General features: G+C 45.4%; 1 protein-coding gene across 2 annotated transcripts in view; it reads left to right on the top strand.

Annotated features, from left to right (window-relative positions):
• DYNC1LI1 (dynein cytoplasmic 1 light intermediate chain 1) overlaps positions 1-23,264 on the top strand; it is a 63,467-nt gene that overhangs the window by 2,106 nt on the left and 38,097 nt on the right. Inside the window, exons 1-2 of one of the 2 annotated variants that reach the window (XM_045005502.1) lie at positions 13,290-13,415; positions 21,786-21,902. In XM_045005502.1, coding sequence (XP_044861437.1) covers positions 21,860-21,902 — 43 coding nt within the window. In that variant the 5' untranslated portion in view covers positions 13,290-13,415; positions 21,786-21,859. Of the gene's footprint in view, positions 1-13,289; positions 13,416-21,785; positions 21,903-23,264 lie in introns of those variants that run through there. The other variant, XM_045005501.1, reaches the window with a different exon arrangement.

Genomic DNA, 23,264 nt, shown 5'->3' on the forward strand with positions numbered 1-23,264 from the left:
ATGCCCTCTCTCCCCTGCCGTGTCAGCCCCCAAGCTGGGGCTGGGAAGGAAGGGGATCTCTCCCCTGCCACAGGGCTGAGGCTGGGAAGGAGGGCTGTCTCTCCCCAGCAGCTGCAGCCCTGGAGCTGGGGAAAGTTGCCTCTTTCTCTGGCCGCTGCAGCCCTGCACATCCGAAATTCCCCCCACCCTCTCTTCTCACCACATTGCCCCCTCCCACCTACCCCATATTTCCCCCAAGGCCACCACCTTACATGTGTGTCTTCTACAGTGTCCACCTAATTAGTGGAGCCACACCTGCGCGGATCCACTAATTAGATAGGTGGCCTTTCAGTTTCTTGTGTGTGGCTGCCCAGAGGAAACGTAGTTCCCTCTATCCGCGGACCACCTGAATGGAGCTCGCGGACCACTGGTGGTACACGGTCCACAGTTTGAGAACCTCTGCCTTAGAGCATATTGACCATCCATTAAAGGTCTTCAACCTTTTTACGCCCAAGATCACTTTTTGAATTTAAGGGCAACCCAGGATCTACCCTGCCCCTTCCTCAAAGCCCCACCCCACTCACTCCATCCACTCCCCTCTCTGTCACTCACCCTCACTCGCTTTCACCGGCCTGGGGTAGAGAGTTGAGGTTTGAGAGAGGGTGTGGGCTCTGGGCTGGAGTCAAGGGGTTTGCAGTGTGGGAGGGGGTTCTGAGCTGAGCCTGGGGCAGGAGGTTGGGGTGCAGGAGGGGTGCAAGCTCTGGGAGGGAGTTTGGGTGCAGGAAGGGGCTATGGGCTGGGGCAGAGGGTTGGGATGCAGGAGGGTACAGGTGCTGGCTCTGGGAGGGGGGTTCAGGGCTGGAGCAGTGTGTTGAGGTGCAGGAGGGGGTGGGGGTGCTGGCTCTGGGGGGGGGGTCAGGGCAGGGGCTTGGGGTGCAGGAGGCGGTTCGGGATGCTGGCTCCAGGTCAGGGCTGGGGGTTGAGGTGTGGCCTCCCGCTGGGCAGCACTTACTTCTGGTGGGTCCTGGTTGGGGTGTAGTGTGGCTGCCACTAAGGCAGGCTCCCTGCCTACCCCGGCCCCACTCCGATCCCCAAAGGGGCCAATGCACCCCTGCATCCCCGGGGGCGGAGGGGCGGCGGGCAGCATATGGCTCCACACGCTGCCCCTCTCTGCAAGCACTGCCCCTGCTCCCCAGGGCTGTGGGGCGCATTGACCGCTTCCAGGAGTGGTGTGGGGCCAGGGCAGGCAGAGAGCCTGTTTTAGTGGCTGACCCGCTGCGCTGCCAGAGATCGTGATTGACTGGGAGATCCTCTAGGAAGATTTTTTTTATACGGATCTGGCGGTTGTTCTTGTTGATCTTTATCATGTTATCAGGATGCTGCCTAATGCATATAGCTAGCAAAAGTGGGAATGTGGAAATGGACCCAATAGATCAGAGACTAGGACATACCTGACACTGATATCTCAATATCTGCTTCCTGAAAGCATCTAGAGGAGTGGCTGTTTAGATTGTCATCTCCTCTGCTCACTTTAGTATTGAAGGTAATAGGAGTGGTGAGGTTTGCCAATATCTCCTCTGGAGTTTCTTGCTGATAGTGGCAGGAAAATTTATATTAGACTTATGAGAAAAGGGAAGTCTTGTCCCTCCTAGTATAATTTTTATATACACATTGAACTAACTTCTGGAATGAAGGAAGGGGCAACTAATATTTTTAGCAAGTTGTCATACAGATGAATTGCAGCATGTTGAATATCATGTAGATGTCTGAACTCAGACATCTACAACTAATATCTTTAAGTAAATTGTGAAGTGGATTCAGTCAGTAGCATACAAAATTGTTCTAGTATGCACAAGGCAACTGATAGGCTCCCTAACCTGTAAGGGAACAAACCAGCTGCTTTGTCTCTGCCCACCTATTTCTCTACATTCTTATAAAGTCTATCCAGCATATTGCCACTAAAATTCTCAGCACCTGCTTTAACTATGTCAAATTCTTTGAAGCCATTCAATGAGTTCTGTTGCGTTCCACTATGCTAAAAGACATTCCTAACTTCAAGGGCTAAACACCGTTGCTCATGTTTAAACTGAATCTGGTTTTCCCCTTCTCCATGTATTTAGCTCTGCTTGATGTTCAGGATGAACAGTCTTAAGAATCAGTATTTATTTATTTTATTTATTTTTAGCCTTGTTACCTCCACGTTTTCTCTGAACCCCAAGCATCCCACTTTGCATGGCTAAACCATTTGAGTCTTTGAGAGTGAGACCCTGCTCCTGAGGAGTGGCTGCCAGGAGGTCTGGAGAGGGAATGGGAGGGATCTCAAGCCTAGCTTCCACAGTCTCCAGCTAAGAATTTTACGAAACTATAGCTAACTTATCTACTTACACTCTTCTGTTTTTGTAGTGGGGAAGGAATGGGTATGGCCACTGCTGTATCTTCTCCTTCAGCAAATAGTTTTTCCTCTGATGGAATTATTTCTGGATGACCTAGTGAGTGGCAGTGAGCTTCAGAAGTCTAGTCTAAACTTGTAAAACTCTCATGAGACTGTACCGTTCCAAGCTACAAAATCTACTTGCCTGACCTTACTATGATAATGTTAATGTGTTGGTGAAAATTTTGATGACCAAGTTTAATAGTCTGAATGAAAATAATTTCCCCTTTCATTTTAACTTGTGACATGTCGTCATTTAAAATTTTTTAAAATCATCATAGTCCTGTCAGTTCTCAAGTCATCCATAGTGTCTAAAAAAGACAAACTATACAAGACCTGAATTTTTTTTATGTGGGGGGAAAAAAAAACATAACAGAAAATTACATAAACAAAACATCTTTCAGGCCTTCTACATCATAAAGGAGCAAAAAGGCCTGTCTTTTTTTTTTTTTTTTTAAATGAGACTTAAGAAAGATTGCTTCTGCCATGTAGAGCATTGTCAACAACAAAAATGTGAGAGATGCTTGATTTGGGGAAAGGGGGAGAGTTTTTCCTTTTCCCTAGTATCAGCAGCCTATAGTCTCTTCTGGAGAAACCTGGCAGCACAATGAAATTTACAAGACTCCAGTTTTGCTTGCTGCTGCAGTCCATAACAAGGATTGAAGTCAGTGAGATTTCAGAACAAAAAAAAAAAATCAAGGTAAGGGATAATTAAAAGTGAAGATGCACACACTAGGCTGGGCAGGGAATAGCAGACACTAGATAAGGTGCAGAGATTGTGCCTCAACGAGGGTGGATGAGCATGCACTGCAAACTAGTGGTCATGTCTTACCCAGAGGCTGCAAAAATATGTGGTTGGGGCAGTAGGATCCGAGGCGAAACTTCAGTGGGAAACTTCGCATGCCTGGCTACTCCCAGCAGTCAGAAGAGTATTGTTCTGAGTGTTGCACTAGGATGCTGCCCTTCCTATATAGAATAGAAATAAAAACTAAGTAGTGGGCAGAGCTGTTTACTCGTAGCTTTGGATGAGTTTGTTTACTCTTTTGAAGTAGAGGTATTTTTAGCTGCTCTACAACTTAGAGTTTGGACATGAACCTTTCAAGCCATGGATGCAGTTCTTGTTGGCGGAAGCTGTTTTGAACGGAAAGCTTCAGCAGCATACCTGGCAGAGATTTTCTTTTGTGGGAGGGGGGCACAACCCATTTTGAACTGTATTGAATACAGGAAACACCTCGGTCTCTGTTCTCCAAGTGATTGACCATTCTTTAACATCTAGAGATGAGAAACAATGTATGAAAACTAAGTATTTTTACTGTTAAAGAGGTACTGGTTGGCCTTAGCTAACTATGACCTTTGAAGATGAAACTATTACCTCAGTACCAGAATTGACTCTGGGAGTCAGTGCAGAGCACACATATGAGCTGGCCAGCCTGTCACAGTTAGGAGACAGGCTGCAGTATGTTGTATAAGGTGGGGCTTCCCATGGCGCTCTCTACCAAATATAAGTGAACATGTTGCTGTAATCTAGTCCTAGATGTTACACAGACATGGATCACAGTAAATTGAAGGAGCGAAATGTAATCTTCCTAAACGAAGTTAGAAAAATGCATTTTGGACTGCTGTTTCTGTTTGTGTCTAGGTGTAGGCATGAGTGAAATAAGACCGAAAGTATACACCACTTTCACAGACCAGAAGGCAGATGCTCTTAATAGAGGTGCAGTTGTAGTTTCTGATAGTTAATCAAAATGCTTTGCCTTACTTGCATCACCAGAATTAAGTTGAACCAGCTACTTCTCGTATAAGCTCTTATTTCTTTCAGACAAGTGTCACCCACCTGCCCAACATCCCCTCTTTATGTAAGGGGGAATGCATGATTTCCCTCCTCTTTTAAACAGACTTCCAGGATAGCAAAGATGTTCTAAAATCAGTCTCATGAACAGGTCTTGTTCTTCCAACCATCCAATTATCATTTTAGTCCTATCAGCTATTTTTACTGATGCCTTCATATGGTCAGACTGTCTAATTAGGAACAGTAATTCAGCAAAAAATAAAAACTACAAGAGGATAGTTGCTTCTGATTCTGCCTTTTGTGGTTTGGTTCTTCAGGCTGCTGTTAATCTTTAGGTCTGTTCCACTGCACTTTCCCTCTCATCTAGGGTTTTTACTGCTTGTTAAATCAGAGATACGCTTTAAACTGCTGGAGATGTTATCTGTATGAATAAGACCATTTCTTACCTGTGAACTTATATAGGGAACAAGAGATCTGAGTTCTGTTTCTGACTTACAGATACAAGTGACTTTTCTGTTCTTATTTCTCCATCTATAAAATGAGGGTTCCTGTCAGGATCTTTGATATTTAGTACATCTTTGTAAAGCACTTACGACTTCTATTGAGCCTTGAATCCCAGGATCTCAAAGTATCACAGTTACTTCAGTCCAGAGGACCTCTTCCTATGCTAAAGTTAGATACTGCTTCTTTTTATTATCAAAGTATGGTCATATATTTATGAAATTCTTCATCAGTTTCTGTTTGAAGTTGTGGTCTATTTCATTTTTGTCTTGGGACCCAAAATACCAGCACAGTGCCCTCTATATGAGACTGTCATTATAACTCTGCCCTCTTGGACTGTTTTGAAATCTTATAAGGAAAGAGCACAAGTGAGAGAGCTTTTTTTAATACAGAACTTGAATCAAATGCATCACTGTTTACTTTTATAACTCCTACAGATATCTGCATGCTGTGCATCAGTTCTGACATTATAGTCAAAGGCTGCTGCAGGCAATTAGAAAGTTTCGGGCAGCTGATAATTAACCGTTTCTCACCTTCCACAAAGAGCAGGGCAGCTTGTGTTTCACACTCAGCACTCCTGGATCCTGCTTGTTGTGCTCCAACTGATTGGTATGTCACAGAATTCTTTGTAAACATATGTAGGGTCTGCTACCTAATGGAAAGTGGGAAAACAGCTTGCCATGCTTAGAGATTTTCTGAGAAAAGGCTCATCATTAGACAGATAATCGTGCCCAGTCATCTAATCTTGTTTAAGATTGCAGTTGGTCTCTCCTCCCTCCCCGTCCTTCCCCAAAACAAACCCCCTGCTTTCTTGATGTGAAAGTGCTAACACAGGATCCACTTCTACTTCCTTGTTTTGCTCTACCTGTTTAAAGCAGGGTGATATAGGTTGATCAGAGGCCATTTTATAGGAGCTCTGTCATGCTAGGAGAGATACTTACATATGTTGCAACCCTACCTCGCTGTAATTGTGAACTTCATATTGATTCTCTTTATTCTGAATTTTCTCCTGTCTGAGGTTCATTTGGTTTAGTGAGATGCATAATTTTTGATTGAGCATTCTAAATCAAATACTGAAAAGAGATTATTGACAGAGGATGTCTTCAAAAGGCTGTAATACCTACCTGGTCACAATCTGATAAGGGTTGGTTGATTTGGGTATTTATACTATTGGTTGCACTGTCAGTGTTCTGGTCACTTACCTTAAAGTTACCTTAAAACATTTGATATAATATGCTTGGAAAGTCAAGTGAATATTTACCACTTAATCTCTTCCAAAGTACAAAAGGATACAAATACTCAAATTTAAGTGGTCACACATTTAAAGAATATAGTATAAATGTGCATTTTTTGGTTTGTAGATAAAACGTTCTGTTTTCTTTAAGAAGATGAACAAGACACAGCTAAACAAGATGAGTTAACTGGGAGTTGACTTCATATGAGGCCCTGTAGCAAATATAATTGTTACACAAGTTATTTCTTGCTAATGATTCACCCTCCAAATAATGCAATTTGAAAAATGGGTGGATGTTTACTAAAAGTCTCCATGGATAAGGTGGAAGCATTTGCAAGTGAAAAAATGAAAAATATTTTTAAACTCTGATAGAAGACACAATTATTGATGATGTTATAAATCTTTTACGAAGAAAATTGCTCCCCCCATAATCCTCCAAAACTGTTTCCTTGTGCTGTGCCAGTTACCATTGACTTTTCTACGTCTACTCTAATTCAAGACAAAATTATTGGAGTGCTCCAGTAAAAATAAAACACCAGTTCATGCTGAAGCTTAACATTGTAGAGGTGACTTTAAGGTTTCAGGAATAGGGTATAGCTTTTGTACAGTGCTTGCTTATCTCCTTTATGGTATAAAATAAAATCTTGTCTGTAGAAAGGACATTCTGAAATCTTGTCTGTGCAAGAGAAAAATGGCTGAACTTTAGCCACTTCCATCAAAAGTATCTCTTTACTGGTGGTAGAGATGTATAAATGCTAGTATTGTAGACTGCTCAAGTGTTCAGAGAATGTTTTCATGACATAGTAAATATCTAAACTACAGGTCATTCTGTTGCTAGTACAGTTGGTGCTGCAGTGGTAAAGAAAAATGTTTATGAATTTTCCTAGTGTAGACAACATCTAATAGACTTCTCTACTAGTATGGCATTAAAGCAAACAAAAAATAGCATACAAAAACAGTAGCTGATTGTCCCTAAAACTAGTAAAACTAAATGACTTCTTTAAAATAATTATCATGAAGCCTCCTGTGCCACCACCTTTTCTGATAGACAGGTGAGGCTACCTTCTCACAGAAGACAACATGACAAAATGAATCATTCAAATCTTGGCAAAATTATAGCAACTTCAGCGACATATGTGCTTGCATAGCAGCTTGTAATAGAAAGTCTTGCCATTTGTTCATGAGTGACAAATTTAGGAAGCCCAGCTGAAAATTTGCAACAAAGAATGTAGCCATGGGTACTCCATTCCCAAATGGTGAGGGAAGCTTGAACTCTTTCTGTGGCAGACAAAAGTTTTAATTAGAACTAGCTGCTATACAACAAAATAGAGATCCTCACCGGGGGTGGGAATCAGACTACTTAAGTTGTGAAATCTGATTTATCTGCATTTTTGGAGAAATGGCTCTGCTTTTTGCTAAATTTAAAAGCAGTGGAATATCAGCTATATTTTGGCTTTTGCACTAGCGAAACTGAAAGATGTAACTTCACTTTAGTTGTAATTTAGTTATAATTCCCTGTTCTTACTTGTCTAAAATTTCTCAATTTTTCCTTTTGGTCTTAAAGTTTTTCATCTTGAAATGTTAATTAGATAAGCAGGACTTTTATAAAATGGAAAAATTCTTAAATCTCTTTTGGCACAAAACTAAACCCAAAACCAAACTTCAAAATTATAAACTTCACATGACTGGACTCACTGGGGAATGTAATTTGGGGCAAGTTTGAATTCTTTGTAGCTAAGGCCTTATCTACACTACAGAGGTAAGTCGACCGAAGTTACGCAACTCCAGCTACATAGCTTAGGTCGACTTACTGCAGCGTCTACATTGCGCTGCGTTGATGAGAGACGCTCTCTCATCGACTTACCTTACACTTCTCATTCTGGTAGAGTCAACAGGAGAGTGATCTGAGGTCGATTTAGTGGGTCTAGTGAAAGACCCGCTAAATCGATCCCTGGTGCATTGATTGCAGCAGCATTGATCCCTAGTAAGTTTAGATGTGTCCTAAGATAAGTGACTAAAATGCACTGTCACTATTCTGTGGTGTTATAAATGTAGCCATGAAATCCTGTGTAAAAGAACATTTATCAATCCCTGATGTATGAGAACTTTTCATTATGACGCATAATGGCAAAATGACTATCCAAAAAAAAATAATCTTCACATGCAGTCAATGCACAGAAGTTTGTGAGTGTTAACTATATGTGGGAAGCCTGAAGAGTCTGTTATTACATTAAGACAATTTGGGACAAAAGAAGTCTGGTCCAGGGTGCTCGCTCGCGCTCTCTCTCTCTAATATTTATATTTTTAGGACCCATTTTTCATTTTAACTTCTAGACCAGTTAACGGTTATTTGTAAATTCTCAGAATTCATTTTGTACTATCAAGTAAGTGCTTCTAATTTTGAGGAGGACGTACATATAGAAGATGGTGTAAAAAAGTGGCTAATGCCTGCTTTATGTGCAAAAGTCAATATAACATTAACTATGAAACTTCAAGTGGCACTTCCATAATACTGATTCTTATAATATCCCTGAGATGGGGAAACTAATTATTGAGAATAATCACTGGCAGCATTTGAACCAATTGTATACGTAGGTTCATGCTGCAAGGCTCATTGGACCTCCAGGCTTCTTTGGGATGCATAGCTAGTGTGAGGGAACGGAGAGAACATCACCTTTTTGGGTATTATTCTAACTGATTTTCATTGTAGATGTGCCCAAACACTTAAATCTTGGGCATAGTGTTAGGAAACACTAAAATAATTTTATATATTGGCTGGAAGTGGGTAGGAAGGAAGGTGTCAACAGTAACCTGTTTTAAAGCTGTGTTCTAGGTCTTTTAGGGGACCAAGTTTCCCCTGGCTTTATAAAATAAGGATATAAAAAACAAATGTGACCCCCATTAGATTGTCTTACCTGAGTAGTGTTCCATGCTGTCATACTGATATCCATGGTGCTTTGTTTGAAATAGTGTTCTTTTGTTTTTGTGAGTAGACAACAAGTTGGCTATTAAACATATACCTCATTCTAGCACGGAGTAGGCAAACTATGGCCCACAGGCCACATCTGGCCTGACAGCTGACTTAATCCGGCTCTCGAGCTCCCGCTGGGAGCAGGTGTGACATTCCTATCTGATGATATCTGGATCTTCTAGGTCCCTCCAATCCTTGACTCTGGGAGCCAGCCTTACCCTGCTCTGCTGTGAGAACCCCCACTCCTGGGCTGTTCACGCACAGCCTCTGGCATGTAAGCTGCTCCTTGGATTCTGCAACTGAATGAAACTGGCCAATATCTCCAGTCCCAGACACAACCCTAGGAACCTCCATCTTGCAGCATCCAGTGGGCATAACTGGATGCTGCTGCAAGCTTATATGCAACTGACTGTTATGCGTTTGTCAGTTTAACAAAGAAATTGATATGTATCAGGCTTGTTGTCCCAAGGGGGGCCTCTGACATACTGCAAACCAAACACTGCTTCAGGTAGAATAAAAAACCAAATGTATTAACTATAAAGATATATTTTAAGTGATTATAAGTCAAAGCATAACAAGTCAGATTTGGTCAAACTAAATAAAAGCAAAACACATTCTAAGATGATCTTAACACTTTCAGTGCCCTTACAAACATAGATGCTTCTCACCACAGGCTGGCTGGTTGCCCTTCAGCTAGGCTTTCCCCTTTGATCAGCGCTTCAGTTGCTTGGTGTGGTGTCTGTAGATGTTGGTGGAGGAAAGATCGAGAGAGCGTGGCAAATGTCTCTCCCTTGTATCATGTCCTTTCTTCCCTCTTGACTTTGCACCCCACAGTCCCTTCAGAGTCAGGTGAGCATTACCTTATCACAGTTTCAAACTGACCAAAGGAAGACTCCCTCCAGAATCTAACAGATTCTTTGTTGCTGCCTAGACCAGTGTCCTTTGGTCTTGTGAGGCTGGGCTGGGTTTGTCCCATGCCTGCCCTGCTGAGCTGTGAACTGCCTCTCTGTTCTTGGAGAGTTTTTTCCTGGGCTTATTTTAAGCCATGATGAGGCTGAAAATGTATTCTAACTACATACATGAAATTATAACCTTTAACAGTTACTATAACATCACTATAACAACCGTGCTCAGTGCATCATGAGCCTTCTGAAGACACCCGACATGACAAATTTTGCATTGGATACCACACTGTCATTTTACAAGGATGAACATGGGGGTGCTGGGTGTTCCTCTGAGGTACAGAGTGTCACAGCGGGCTCTGGGGCTTGCCCCCGCTCCTGCACTCCAGCTGGGCAGCGGGGTTGGTGGCCGCTCAGTGCAGCTTCCAGAAGCAGCGGCATGTCCCCCCTCCGGCTCCTACGTTTAGGGGTAGCCAGGGGGCTCCATGCACTGCCCAAGCCCCACCCCCACAGCTCCCATTGACTGGGAACTGTGGCCAGTGGGAGGTGCAGGGCGGCACCTGCCGATGGGGCAGTGCAGAGAGCCACCTGGCCACACCTCCACATAGGAGCCAGAGGAGGGACATAACGCTGTTTCTGGTAGTTGCCTGAGATAAGCGCTGCCCAGAGCCTGCACCCCTGCCCCCCTCCCGCACCCCTGCCCCAGCCCTGATCCCCCTCCTGCCCTCCAAACCCCTTGGTAACAGCCTGGAGCGCCCTCCTCCACCCCAAATCCCTCATTCCCAGTCCCACTCCAGAGCCTGCACCTCCAGCCAGAGCCCTCTCACACACTCCCTATACCCCACTCCCCAGCCCAGAGCCCCCTCCTGCACCCTGAATTCCTCATTTCTGGCCCTCACCCCCTCCTGGATCCCAACTCCAATTTTGTGAGCATTCATGGCCCGCCATACAATTTCCATACCCAGATGTGGCCCTCGGGCCAGAAAGTTTGCCCACCTCTGTTCTAGCAGGATATGAAATGCCAACCATAGCTCCAAAAGCTGTCTTTGCTGTTTCAGTGGCATGCAAGTGACTGACCTGTGTGTGGAATACTTAATCATTTTCTAGATACTAACTTTTGTATAAATCTTCCCAAATTTCAGTTAAATGTAAAGGTCACCAAAATATGCTATACCTTCTAGTGCAAGGGTGGCCAACCTGTAGCTCCAGAGCCACATGCAGCTCTTCTGAAGTTAATATGTGGCTCCTTGTATAGGCACCGATTCTGGGGCTGGAGCTACAGGTGCCAACTTTCCAATGTGCCAGGGGGTGCTCACTGCTCAACCTCTGGCTCTGCCTCAGGCCCTGTCCCCACTCCACCCCTTCCCACCTACTTCCCTGACCCTGCCATGCCGTAGCTCTTTCTCCCCCCCCCCCCGAGCCTCCTGCATGCCATGAAACTGCTGATTGGGAGGCGCTGGAAGGGGGGGGCAATGTGGAGCTGATGGGGGAGGCTGCTGACACATTACTGTGGGTCTTTGGCAATGTACACTGGTAAATTCTGGCTCCTCCTCAGGCTCAGGTTGGCATAGTACTGTTCTAGTGCATAGTATATTAAACATTACATAGCATAGACTGTATAAAAGAAAATCCACAGGTAGTGAGATAGGGCGATGACAATGTAAACATTACATTAATTGACAAGATAATAAAATTGCACATTAATAAAAGGGCTAATGTTCACAGGCTGAAAGTAGTGAGGTTCAGTTTGTATTAAAAGGGAAAAATAGATAAGAGAATATCTCAGTGTGAGTACAAATCAGATTCTGAAGACATTCGATAAAGCAGGAATCAGTCATATAAAAATCTTTTCTCATCCTCAATAAGGGGAAAGTAAGATTTTTCTATTGTATATTCTGAGAGGAGGAGTTTGAGACCTTCCAAGCATATCCAGCACATCTGTGTCATCTACTTCAGAACTTGGAAACTTCGCTCATGGTAAATACAGTAATCACCTCTTTTCATCCACAGAAACTTTTCCTTATATTTTTTTTTTTTTGTTGAACCAAACATGAAAATCATGGCTGGATTAGTTCATTTTGATGAAAGCACAGACTGTTGCACTTCAGGATTGAGGGAGGGAATAAGTTTCTCCTTTTATTACCTGTGAAACAATGCCTATGGCTAGTATTTCCTCACACTTTCCATTATAATCCCCTGTTTTCATTTGCTTATAATTTTGCAAAACTTTAACCACTCTGGATTAATTTTTCCATATCTGTTCTCTTTCTGGATGATGAGGCAAGGGTAGGTAGTGCTTCCAATGTTAATTTTTCTGATTGTTTTTAAACAGCTCTTGCACCTTTGGTTTTGAGCATGACTTGAAATTTGGCAGAGGGGAACAGTCCTGGGGTCAGAGAAATGCCTTTTGTGCTCTCCATGGAAAAATGGATGGATTTATCAGAATTATTATCCTTTCAAAATCTTCTTGTGCACATGCAACAGATTAATTTTTCTACTCTTCCTTTATTTTCAGACCATTTCAGCTGTACTGTGTGCATGCTCCCAGACCTTATGAGCTGCCTGCCTGCTGGCTTGCTCTTTCCCATCAAAGTATCCTTTAGCCTGCAGGAGGATACTCTCTGGGCTGGGATCCAGAAAATCATAAGCGTTATGCTGCAGTCTAGTTTCATGATCACATACATTGTTTTCTGGGATCACTGATTCATTCAGTACACAAGATAATGAATATGCTCCCTCAATTGCTGAACGCTATCTCCATTATTTGCTAGTACACCTCTACCTCGATATAAAGCTGTCCTTGGGAGCCAAAACATCTTACCGTGTTATAGGTGAAACTGTGTTATATTGAACATGCTTTGATCCACCACAGTGCGCAAACCTTCCCCGCCCCCGAGCACTGCTTTACCGCGTTATATCCAATTTTGTGTTATATCGGGTGTCATTATATCGAGGTAGCGGTGTACTGCATCAGACGTACATTCCAGAATTAGGTTTTTGCTTCCAGGACAGACTTCAGGAAGTTTGTCCTACAATGATAGTGGAATAGTTTTAGCAAGTCCCAACTGAACCCTGTCATCATGCTATACTAAATACACCAATCTAGTAAGTTCAGCTCACAATTGTTACCACAGAGGCAACTCTGTAGTACAGTGGTTTTCAACTTCTTCCATACTACAGCCACCTCCCATTTCCCAGTATGGGAGGTGTGGATTGGTTGCAACCTTGAGGTGGAGAACTCATTTCACCTAACTCTCCTTTGTGGGGAGATTGAACAAGTACCAGGTCCAGTGCCGTAACAAGGGCGAGGCGAGTGAGGCATTTGCCTCGGGCACCTAAAGCTGAGGGGCGCAGAAAGGCTCTAGAGTGTCCCTGCCAGAATGAAAGCTGCTGCTGCCTTGGCAACAGGATGCCAGCAGGCAGCCCAGTAGTCGGCTGAGGCAGCTGCTGCACGTCAGGAGGGGGAGAGGAGGGGCACACACATGTGCTTCTCAGCCCTCCCCTCCCCCAGCACCCACCTGGAGGAGATGCCGAGGGGGCTTCCGGTGGGAGACAGGATCATCTGCAGCCAGTGGATCTCACTCGCCTGAGCAGCTTCTGGGGCTTTGGTGAGTGTTTGACCCTGTGATCTGCCTCCCTAACTCCCTCCCCTGCCACCACTCCTGCAGACTAGGCAAGGGGCAGCCCCATCCCCCACCCCCAGTGAGGCTACAGTGAGGGGCAGCTGGGGAGGAAGGAAGCCATATGTAATTGCAGTCCCCTCCCCCACAGAGCCCTCCCCCCCCTCCAGCCCCCAAACTCTGTCCCAAAGCCTGCCTCCAGCCCTCCGCACTCCTGCCCAGAGCCTGCACCCATCCTGCACCCCCACCCCATGCCCCAGCCCAGAGCCTGCACCCAGCCCTCCATACTCCCTCCCAGAGCCTGGACCCCACCTTGTTCCCCAGCTTGGAGCCTGCACCCAGCACCCAAACTCTATCCCAGAGCCCGCACCACAGACTCCATCCCAGAGCCCAACCTCTCAACCGTCCTATACCCCAATCCCCTGCCCCAACCCAGGGCCTGCATCCCAGACCACCTCCCCCAACCCAACCTCCCTCGCAGAGCCTTAGGCAGGTATGGGGCAGAGTTCGGGGGTGTTGGGGGGGAGCTCTAAGCATTCTGGGCACCACCAAAATTTCTACAAACCTGCCGTCCCTGATACTTGGAGGGGGGGGGGGTGAGGCGGCGAATCGGTGGATCCATTTTCAGTATTTTAATTTTTGGTACTGCATTGATTGATGGCTGCATGCATTAATATAGTTGTTAGGTAAAAAGCAAGTCCTACTCACCTCTCCAGCACCCGAGTTTGTGCGGAGTTGGTATAGGGCTCAGAAATCTGTCAGAGACCAGACAACAATTCGTTGATCAACGGGCTCACACCATCCTTAGCTTAAAAGCAGAGCTTCGGAGTAAGTGTGGCAAGTTTATTAGGGGTGAGCATCAATGTTTATACACAGAAGTAAACAAAGTGATTAACAGATCATAATGGTAATGCATAATCAATCAAGATTCTACGGGATAAAACAGGTTAAAATGCAAATTGGAGAAGACAAAGGAGGAGATGGCTACTTATGGCTACCTATTGGGAGGGGAAGGGTCATGAGTAGTTCGCAGGTCAAAACTTTTGATTAAAAGTTTCAGACAGAGACATGTAGTCTGAGATAAGTTTCAGTGCATAAAGAGTTCAGACTCAACATTCCTCCATTTGTAGCTTTGGGATAACTATTTACCAAAGCTACACCCTATTTTAAGGAGCCAAAGGTTGCTTGGCAATTTCAGCCTGGGCCAACTTGAAGAGAGTAAGGCCTTTGGCTGAAGTAGAAAAAGAATAAACTGACCCACATGAGTTTATGAGGGAGGGGACACATTGAATACAGCAACACAGTATTATAAGGATTACTATGGCCCCAACAACACCCACCAAGAGTTTTTTAACCCACCCAAATCCAGGCAGCCAATTCCATAAGGCTCCCCACCAATCATAAGGTGGCTGGCCAGAGGAGTAGTTCTTAGCCATTTCCCTTAGATGTTTGGTACGTTGAAAAGTGTCAGGGTAGGTGTTGTTTACAAAAACACAGCATTTTTCATAAGCAGAAAATAAAAATAAAAAGGCATAATAAAAAACATACAGTTGTCAGAATAAAAGGTCCTCTCATTTTTTTGAGTCAATTTAAGTCTGATGTCTGAAAGAGGTAAGCTGGTCCACTGGTTAGAGGCAGTATCCTCAGTGGTGGCAAGAGCTGCTGGTTCATCACTGTGGTCCACTACGGCTGGCTTGACGTGGGAGTGGTGGATCCAGGATTTGCGTCCTTCCAGGAACACTGCAGTCTGGGTTGTTAAAAGAACCTGGTGGGGTCCAGTAAACCTCGGCTGGAGGGCGTCGCCACGAACGAACTTTTTGGCCCAGACGAAGTCCCCTGGTTGGAACGGGTGGATCGCTTTCCAAAGGGTACGGAGGCGAGCCTGTAGGGAGAGAAACTGGCACGCGGTAATATGATCCCCTCCCAATAGTGAAACATCAGCACGAGGTAGCTCCCCGCCTTTGAAAGGGGGGTGTCCATAGAGCAGTTCAAAGGGGGATAATCCCAATACACGGGTTGGGCGAGTACGAAGGTGAAACAGGACCAAGGGAAGTACCTGAGGCCAGTTTAACCCTGTTTCCTGACAGTATTTAGCCAATGTAAGCTTAAGCTCCCTATTGTCAGAGGGCAAACCAAAACAAGAAGGTGCTTTTTCCCAAAAGCCTTTGGCATATGTGCAAAGTCAATTTAAAGATGTTGAAATGGAGCAGCAGGCAGAGGTTTTTTACCCTTAATTTTGTTAAGAGGCGGAGCAGGTTCATTACGCTGACATGTGCTGCATGCTTTCACTATTGACAGGCAGTAGGGTTGAATGCCTGGAACATACCAAAAGCAAGCGATGGTGTCCACAAGGGCGTGCGTGCCGTAGTGACCCCCCTTATCATGGTGCCAGCGAACTGCCACGGGGTATGTGGAGCGAGGGAGGCAGGCTCGGCCATCCGGCATAAGCCAGGTCCCTTTGACCAGAGTGGCTCCAAGGCTTTCCCACGACTGTAGTTCAGCAGCGGGTACCAGTACAGGGTAAAAGCATACTTGCTATCAGTAAAAATGGTAACGGTCTTACCAGCGGCCAACTGGCAAGCTCGGGCCAGGGCATAGAGTTCGGCAGCTTGGGCTCCCCAGTTGCCTGGCAGTGAGGCGGCCTCTTGAATGTCCCATTCAGAGGTGACTGCATAACCGGTGAAACGCTTGCCATCAACATAGAAGGAGCTTCCATCCGAGAAGAGGATGCAATCAGGGTTGTCCAGTGGCACGTCAAACAGGTTGTTTTTTATTTGTAAGATGCTATGAACTACTTTCACACAGTTGTGCTGATCCTGGAGGACTGGCAGGTCAGGAAGCAAGGTAGCTGGATTAAGGGGCCCACACCTTTTAAAAATTAGGTTAGTGTCTTCTAGGAGTTTGGCCTCTAGCTGCTGCTGACGATGGGCCGAAAAGACTTGGGTCGTGCCCCTACGCAGAAGGGCTGACAAGGCATGAGAGATCCAGACCGTGGTAAAATGACCCAGGGTCAGGCTCTTTGCCTTTGTGATCAGCAGGGCAGCTGCTGCCAGAGTCCGGGTGCAGGATGGGGTTCCCTGAGCGACAGGGTCGATCTGCTGGGAGTAAAAAGCAAGCGGGAAATGGTGGGGCCCGCTCAGCTGGGTAAGGACGCCACTAGCAATTCCGCCCCTCTCGTGGACAAAAAGGTGAAAGGGTTTGCTGTAATTGGGGGGGCGGAGAGACATGGAGGAGGCCACACTGTCCTTGAGTAACTGAAAGGCTTGGATCGTGTCTGGGGACCACTGCAAAGGGTCAGGAGCAAGGTTAGCAGTGAGTCGGTGGAGCGGTTTGCTCAACTCCCCGCAGGACGGCAACCAAGGGCGACAGAAGCCAATTAATCCTAAGAAACCTCGAAGTTGTTTCTTGGTGTTTGGCAGAGGGCAGTTTTGGATAGTCTTTATGCGGGCTGGGTCCATTTGTCTCCCCTCTGGGGTTAACAGGAAACCCAGATATCGAACCTTTTGTGAGACCCACTGAATCTTGTTAGGGTCTACCTTGTGGCCTCTGGTGTGTAGGTATAATAAAAGTGCCTTACCATCGATGCGGAGGGCGGCTTCTTCGCGGTTACCTAGTAGGATGTCATCTACGTATAGGACTAACGTGGATCCCTGCGGACTGGTGAAGCCTTCCAAGTCGTGGCGTAGGCATTGGCTGAAAATCGTGGGGCTGTCTCTGTAGCCTTGAGGAAGTCGTTGCCAGACATAACTTTGTCCCTCCCAGGTGAAACCAAAGAGATATTGAGAGTCTGGGTGCACAGGAATGCTGAAAAAGGCTGATTTTAAGTCAATAACAGTGAACCACTCAGCATCCCAGGGGATTTGGCTGATGATAGTAGCTGGATCAGGAACTACTGCATGAAGAGGGACCACATAGTTGTTATTAACCCGTAGATCCTGTACAAAGCGCCAACGAATAGGGTCTCCGTCCTTTTTAGGAGGCTTTTTGACAGGCAGTATAGGGGTATTACAGGGAGTGCGCTGAGGGCGGACTAGCTTTTGTGCAATGAATCCCTCGACAATGGGGCGGATGCCTTTCCGGGCTTCCAGCGACAGGGGGTATTGGGGGACTGACGGGGGGGCTAAGGAGGGCTTCACTTGAATCCTTACTGGCTCTGCCGAAAGGAGCAGGCCAACATCAGTGTCAGAAATTCCCCAGAGGGTTAAAGGCAAGTCAGTGAGGTCAGGGGAGAGAGGGGGGGGGGTTTCCCAATTACCCTGAGCTGGGGCCGAATCTCCTAACACTGTCATCAATAATCCTACCCCTTCAGGAGTACAGGTTAAAGTAGCCTCAAGCTTACAGAGTAAATCCCGGCCCATCAAAGGGATCGGACAAGCTGGGGAAAAAAGAAAACGGTGAGAAAAAACATTTATCAGCATAAATAACATTTAGAGGCAAAGTGAGTCCCAGAGACTGTGGGTTGCCCTCCACCCCAGTTGCAGTTTTAACCTCAGAGGATAGCCAGGGAGAGGGGGCATGATTTAAAAGAGAGAAAGTAGCTCCAGTATCAATGAGGAAACAGACAGGCAGTCCCTGGACTGAAAGGGTTAGACGAGGCTCTTTGCTGGGAGGGGAGAAAGTGAGGAAAGAGCCGGCTAAAGACATTAAGGAAATAAGACCATCACATTGTTTGCCTTCGGCCCCGGGGTACCGTCATTGAGAAGGCTGAGTTTGCTGCAGCTGCTGCTGTTGCCCGTAGTTGATCCAGGCCTGAGGAACGGGCTGGGCTGGTGGTGCAGGGGTGTATTTGTCCCTGGTGTAAGTATCTGCGGATGCGACCGGACCCTCTGGGCGTCCCCAGGGGCATTCACGTTTAAAGTGACCGGGCTGTCCGCACTGAAAACAATTTCCTGATGGCTGGGGTTGCCAGGACCCTCTTCCCCGAGCACCCTGAAATTCCCTGCCACGGCCACGGCTTCTGCCTCGAATACCACCGCGAAAAGCTAAAGCCATCAACTTATATTCTTCCTTTTTCTCTTTCTTTTTACTACTTTCCCTTTCTTTCTCCCATGCAAAACTCCTTCCGAGGTGTGCCCCTCCAATTCCTCCTTATCCCTCTGCAGAGATTCCAATTTGGAGTCCTGCAGATTCCCCTCTGCGCTCTGGAGAGAGTCCCCTTGCGGAGGAATAGGGGCAGGTGCAGTGGGGACCAACTGACGAGTTAAAACACGCCGTGGTTTACACCCTTCATCGAAATAACATGGAGGGGGTTCACTCCCGGAAGAATACCTGACTGCCATAATTTTTAAAGATTTCCACAGCTCTGCTGCTGTGTCCCAACAAAACCAGTAACATAACTGTCCCGGATGGTCTTTTTCGATCTGGCTCCTTACTCCTCTTAAGGCAGCCTGTTCGAAAGAGCCATACGAAGGCCACCTCATCTCCGGGTCGGCCAATACCGCGGTATACCCAGTCCAATTCCTTACACACAGTGTGTACAACTTCCTCCTAGACATTCCTGTCTGTACTGGGAGTTTCCCTTCAATCCATAACTTATTTACAATCCCCAGCGGACTCTCAAGAGGCACGCTAGTCCCTTGACCCATGGTGTCTGACAGGAGCCCTCCAACTGGCGTTTATCCTGCTGTCCAGTACACGACCCCTCAATATTGAATTGGCTGGGAGAAATCTCCCGTGGCGCCTGCCAATTCGTATATGAGTGGTCTGACCACTGGACAGAGGCACCGCACCAGAAGGAATCCCGGACGAGCCCCCAAATTGTTAGGTAAAAAGCAAGTCCTACTCACCTCTCCAGCACCCGAGTTTGTGCGGAGTTGGTATAGGGCTCAGAAATCTGTCAGAGACCAGACAACAATTCGTTGATCAACGGGCTCACACCATCCTTAGCTTAAAAGCAGAGCTTCGGAGTAAGTGTGGCAAGTTTATTAGGGGTGAGCATCAATGTTTATACACAGAAGTAAACAAAGTGATTAACAGATCATAATGGTCATGCATAATCAATCAAGATTCTACGGGATAAAACAGGTTAAAATGCAAATTGGAGAAGACAAAGGAGGAGATGGCTACTTATGGCTACCTATTGGGAGGGGAAGGGTCATGAGTAGTTCGCAGGTCAAAACTTTTGATTAAAAGTTTCAGACAGAGACATGTAGTCTGAGTTAAGTTTCAGTGCATAAAGAGTTCAGACTTAACATAGTGACCCCCTGGGTCTTTGAATGAGGTTTTATACTTGGGGGTGGAGGGGTGAGGAGGTGAGCGTCAAGTCAGTGGCTAGAGGGGGGCAAATCTCCCAGGTTCAAAATCTGTGTCTGTTGGTCCTTTTTGCTGCTTTTCTCTGGGCTGCAAAGAGGGTGTTCCCAAAGGAAGGTGCTTGCTTGTAACCCCCTAGGCCATTAGTATGTCTGCTCTTCTCTAGTCAGACCACTTGACAAGTTTGATTGTTCTTGGTCTGGCTCCCAGTCCCTCTCCAAGGGTTGCAGCTGTCTGGAGGTGCCTGCCTTCCACACCTTCCTCATTCACACCTCATTCATTCAACAGGGCAATTGATTACAAAGTGGGGGGAGATCTTATTCTACTTGTAGCAAAAAGACATTTTTCTTTTACCTTAATTATGCTACCTAATACAAAAATGCATAATGCAGAGATTTATCTACAACTGCATTGATTGACTGCTGTGTGCAGTAATATAGTGACCCCTGGGTCTTTGAAAAAGGCTTTATACTTGGGGGCGAGCAGGTGGGCAAGTGGCGGGTGGGCAAAGAGGCTAGCAGTGAGCCAGCAGGGGCTCTAGGGGTGGACATGGGGGTTTCTGGCAGGGGAGGGAGAAGGTGAAAAGAGGCGAGTGGTGGGTGAGGGACTGACTAGGAGGGACGCAGCGAGCTAGGGGGTGAAAAGGGGTGTGATGGTGGGGCTGAGCTGGGAGGGGGCGGGTCCTGTTTTACTGCTGTGATCTGGTCACCCTATAGGTGCCGTTTCTCCCCCTCCCCTTTCCTTTTCGGCCCACAGCTGTTTTGGCAAGGTGCCGCTGGGGAAGGAGGGTTTGTTTCCGCAGGGCGGGTGGCACTGGTGTGTGTTTCAGGGGTGGGGGGGGGGCAATTTTATATGCTTGCCTCGGGCTCAAAAATAGCTAGTTACGGCTCTGACCAGGCCCTAGCATGCCTTTGCTGCAGCAAAATGATGACTTCCGTGGCAAAAATGCCAAATTCTCTGTCATGTTGGAAAAAATGCCATGGTCTCTTGGCTACAGAATTGAAGAGTTCACAGGGCCTTTGCTGAAATGGACGGGATAGTTAGCACTTCTTTAGAGCTGTTTCAGACTGCATGTGTATTTAGATAAAAGCAGCAAAGAGTTCTGTGGCACCTTATAGACTAACAGACTATTGGAGCATGAGCTTTTGTGGGTGAGTACCCACTTCTACATGCATCCAGCGAAGTGGGTATTCACCCACGAAAGCTCATGCTCCAATACGTCTGTTAGTCTATAAGGTGCCACAAGACTCTTTGCTGCTTTTACAGATCCAGACTAACACAGCTACCCCTCTGATACTTGTATTTAGATAGGCATCACTTAGTTTGTTTTTGATGTGATATCTGCAACCATAAGGGCTATAAATCCTTTTTTAAAGAGAAAAGAAGGAAAATGTGACACCCCTCTTCACACACACCACCTTTTAATCTGCCCTTGTAATTATTGCTTACCACCCTGATGGAGGGCTGACTTAAAGTCTGTGGTAGTGGCAACCAGGGAACTACTTTTGGGAAAGTTAATTTGCTGGAGAAAAACGTTGTTCATTTCTTCCTTTCCCAGTCCTCATCTGAAGACATTTCATTTAACTGCTTTTAAAAAGATTGTACAAAACATTAAGATTTAGACTACTGCACTTTGCAGTTGACTTTATAGTATTTGTAAGATATTTGAATAATATACTTACTGTCTGTTATCGTGTTCATATTGGAAAAATAATACTGTGCATTCTCATGGATTGAATTGAAATCTAGGCTTTTGTGGACTTAAACCATATTGAATGTCAAAATTTAACTTAAATAATTAGTGATTGTGCAATACTGTGAAAATGTTAATTAAGCTAGGAAATAAGAAGAACATTAAAAATACTACAGTAGAAAAACTACAGTGGTGGTAAATATATTATTATAAATAGACATGATTTGTATTTGTTATGTTGAGGCTGATGCATATGTTTGGAATAAATCGAACACTCATGTTTTCAGATTGCATGAGCTTCTAGCTGAGTGGCTGCCATCGTTACCTGATATTTCACTTTGCCCCAAAAGAAGTTGTCAGTAGGTAACATTATTTACTCAAAGATTTGATCTATATTAACTTTTGTCTTTTTCTAGGGGAAGATGGTGCAGGAAAAACTAGCTTAATAGGCAAACTTCAAGGAATAGAGGAGTACAAGAAAGGAAGAGGAATGGAATACTTGTACTTAAATGTGCATGATGAAGATAGAGATGGTAAGTATCAGTTGTCTCTCCTCAGCAGTGAGAAGATTTTTAATTCTAAACTGTATGGCTTACAGGCTAATAATGGGATATGGAGTTTTTAATTTCCTAGGTCACTTGCTCAAATTTAGCCCAGGTCTTTAGTAACACTTACCTTAAAGTGGCAGTTTGGTTTATGTGAAATGTGTGTCCAATTCCCAATAAGCGAATAGCTGCATAACAGAAATCATCATGATAGGTACCCTCTGTTTAGACTGTCAAGGATAGAATGGTGTTGTGTCTTTAGAATACTTATTATTGTATTACTATAGCCCCTAGGAGCCCTGGTCAAAGACCAGGACCCCATTAAGCTAGGTGCTATACAAATAGACAACAAAAAGATGGTCTTTGCTCCAAAGAGCTTACAATATATGACGACAACAGACCAACAGGAATGTGTGAGGAAACAATGAGATAGTATTGGCCAGCATGGTATAGAGTAGTCTCAGCACATCAGTAGCCTAGTTGTCCAGTATTTTGTAGACATCATAGCAGAAGATAGTTTTAAGGAGATATTTGATGTGGGAAATTGAGGTGGATTTGTGGATGTTTATGGGGAGCCCCTCCCAAGCATGAGGGGCAACCTGGAACAAAACAGGAAGGTACTTGTTTGGAATTTTCAAAAAAGTGGGTGATGTAGGTTGGCATCATGGGGATAGGAGGCAGGAAGTGACATTTCAGTAGTGAATGAGTGTAGGATGGGGATAGGATGTGAAGAGCCAAGAAAGTGACCACAAGTAGCTTGTGTTTAATGCATTAGTAGAGGGAGCAAGTGGAGGGATGGAAAGGAATGACATGGTCAAAACGATGGCCTAGGAAGATTATTTTTGCAGCAGCAGTCTGCATGGATGAGTGGAGAAAGATTGCATTTGTCAATTTCAGAGAGAAGGATATTGCAGTAATTGAGGTGTGAGATGAGAGCCTGGATGGATAGAAAAGGCCATATCCCCCAGATGTTATGCAGAAAGAAATTGCAAAACTTAGGGGTAGCCTGGAAATGAGGATAGAGCGAGGTCCGAGTCGAAGATTACACCCAGGTTACAGTCCTGAGTAACAGGCAGGTGATGTCTACAGTGATTGAGAAAAGAGGGGTGTGTGTGTGTTGGGGGGATGAATAATAGTCTGTTTTAGCTATATAGAGTTTGAGCTCATAGCTAGACATCCCTGAGGAGCTGTAAGAAAGGCTGAGATTTTAGTTTGGACAGAAGGAGACGGGTCTGAAGTAGAGAAGTAGATCTGAGAGTCATCAGCATAGAGAGAATAGTTACATTTGTGTTTGTGGATGCGATTACCCAGGGATAAGATGTAGAGGAAGAAGAGACAGGGACCCAAGGT

The sequence above is a fragment of the Mauremys mutica genome, chromosome 2 (assembly GCF_020497125.1).
Source record: "Mauremys mutica isolate MM-2020 ecotype Southern chromosome 2, ASM2049712v1, whole genome shotgun sequence".
NCBI lineage: Eukaryota > Metazoa > Chordata > Testudines > Geoemydidae > Mauremys > Mauremys mutica.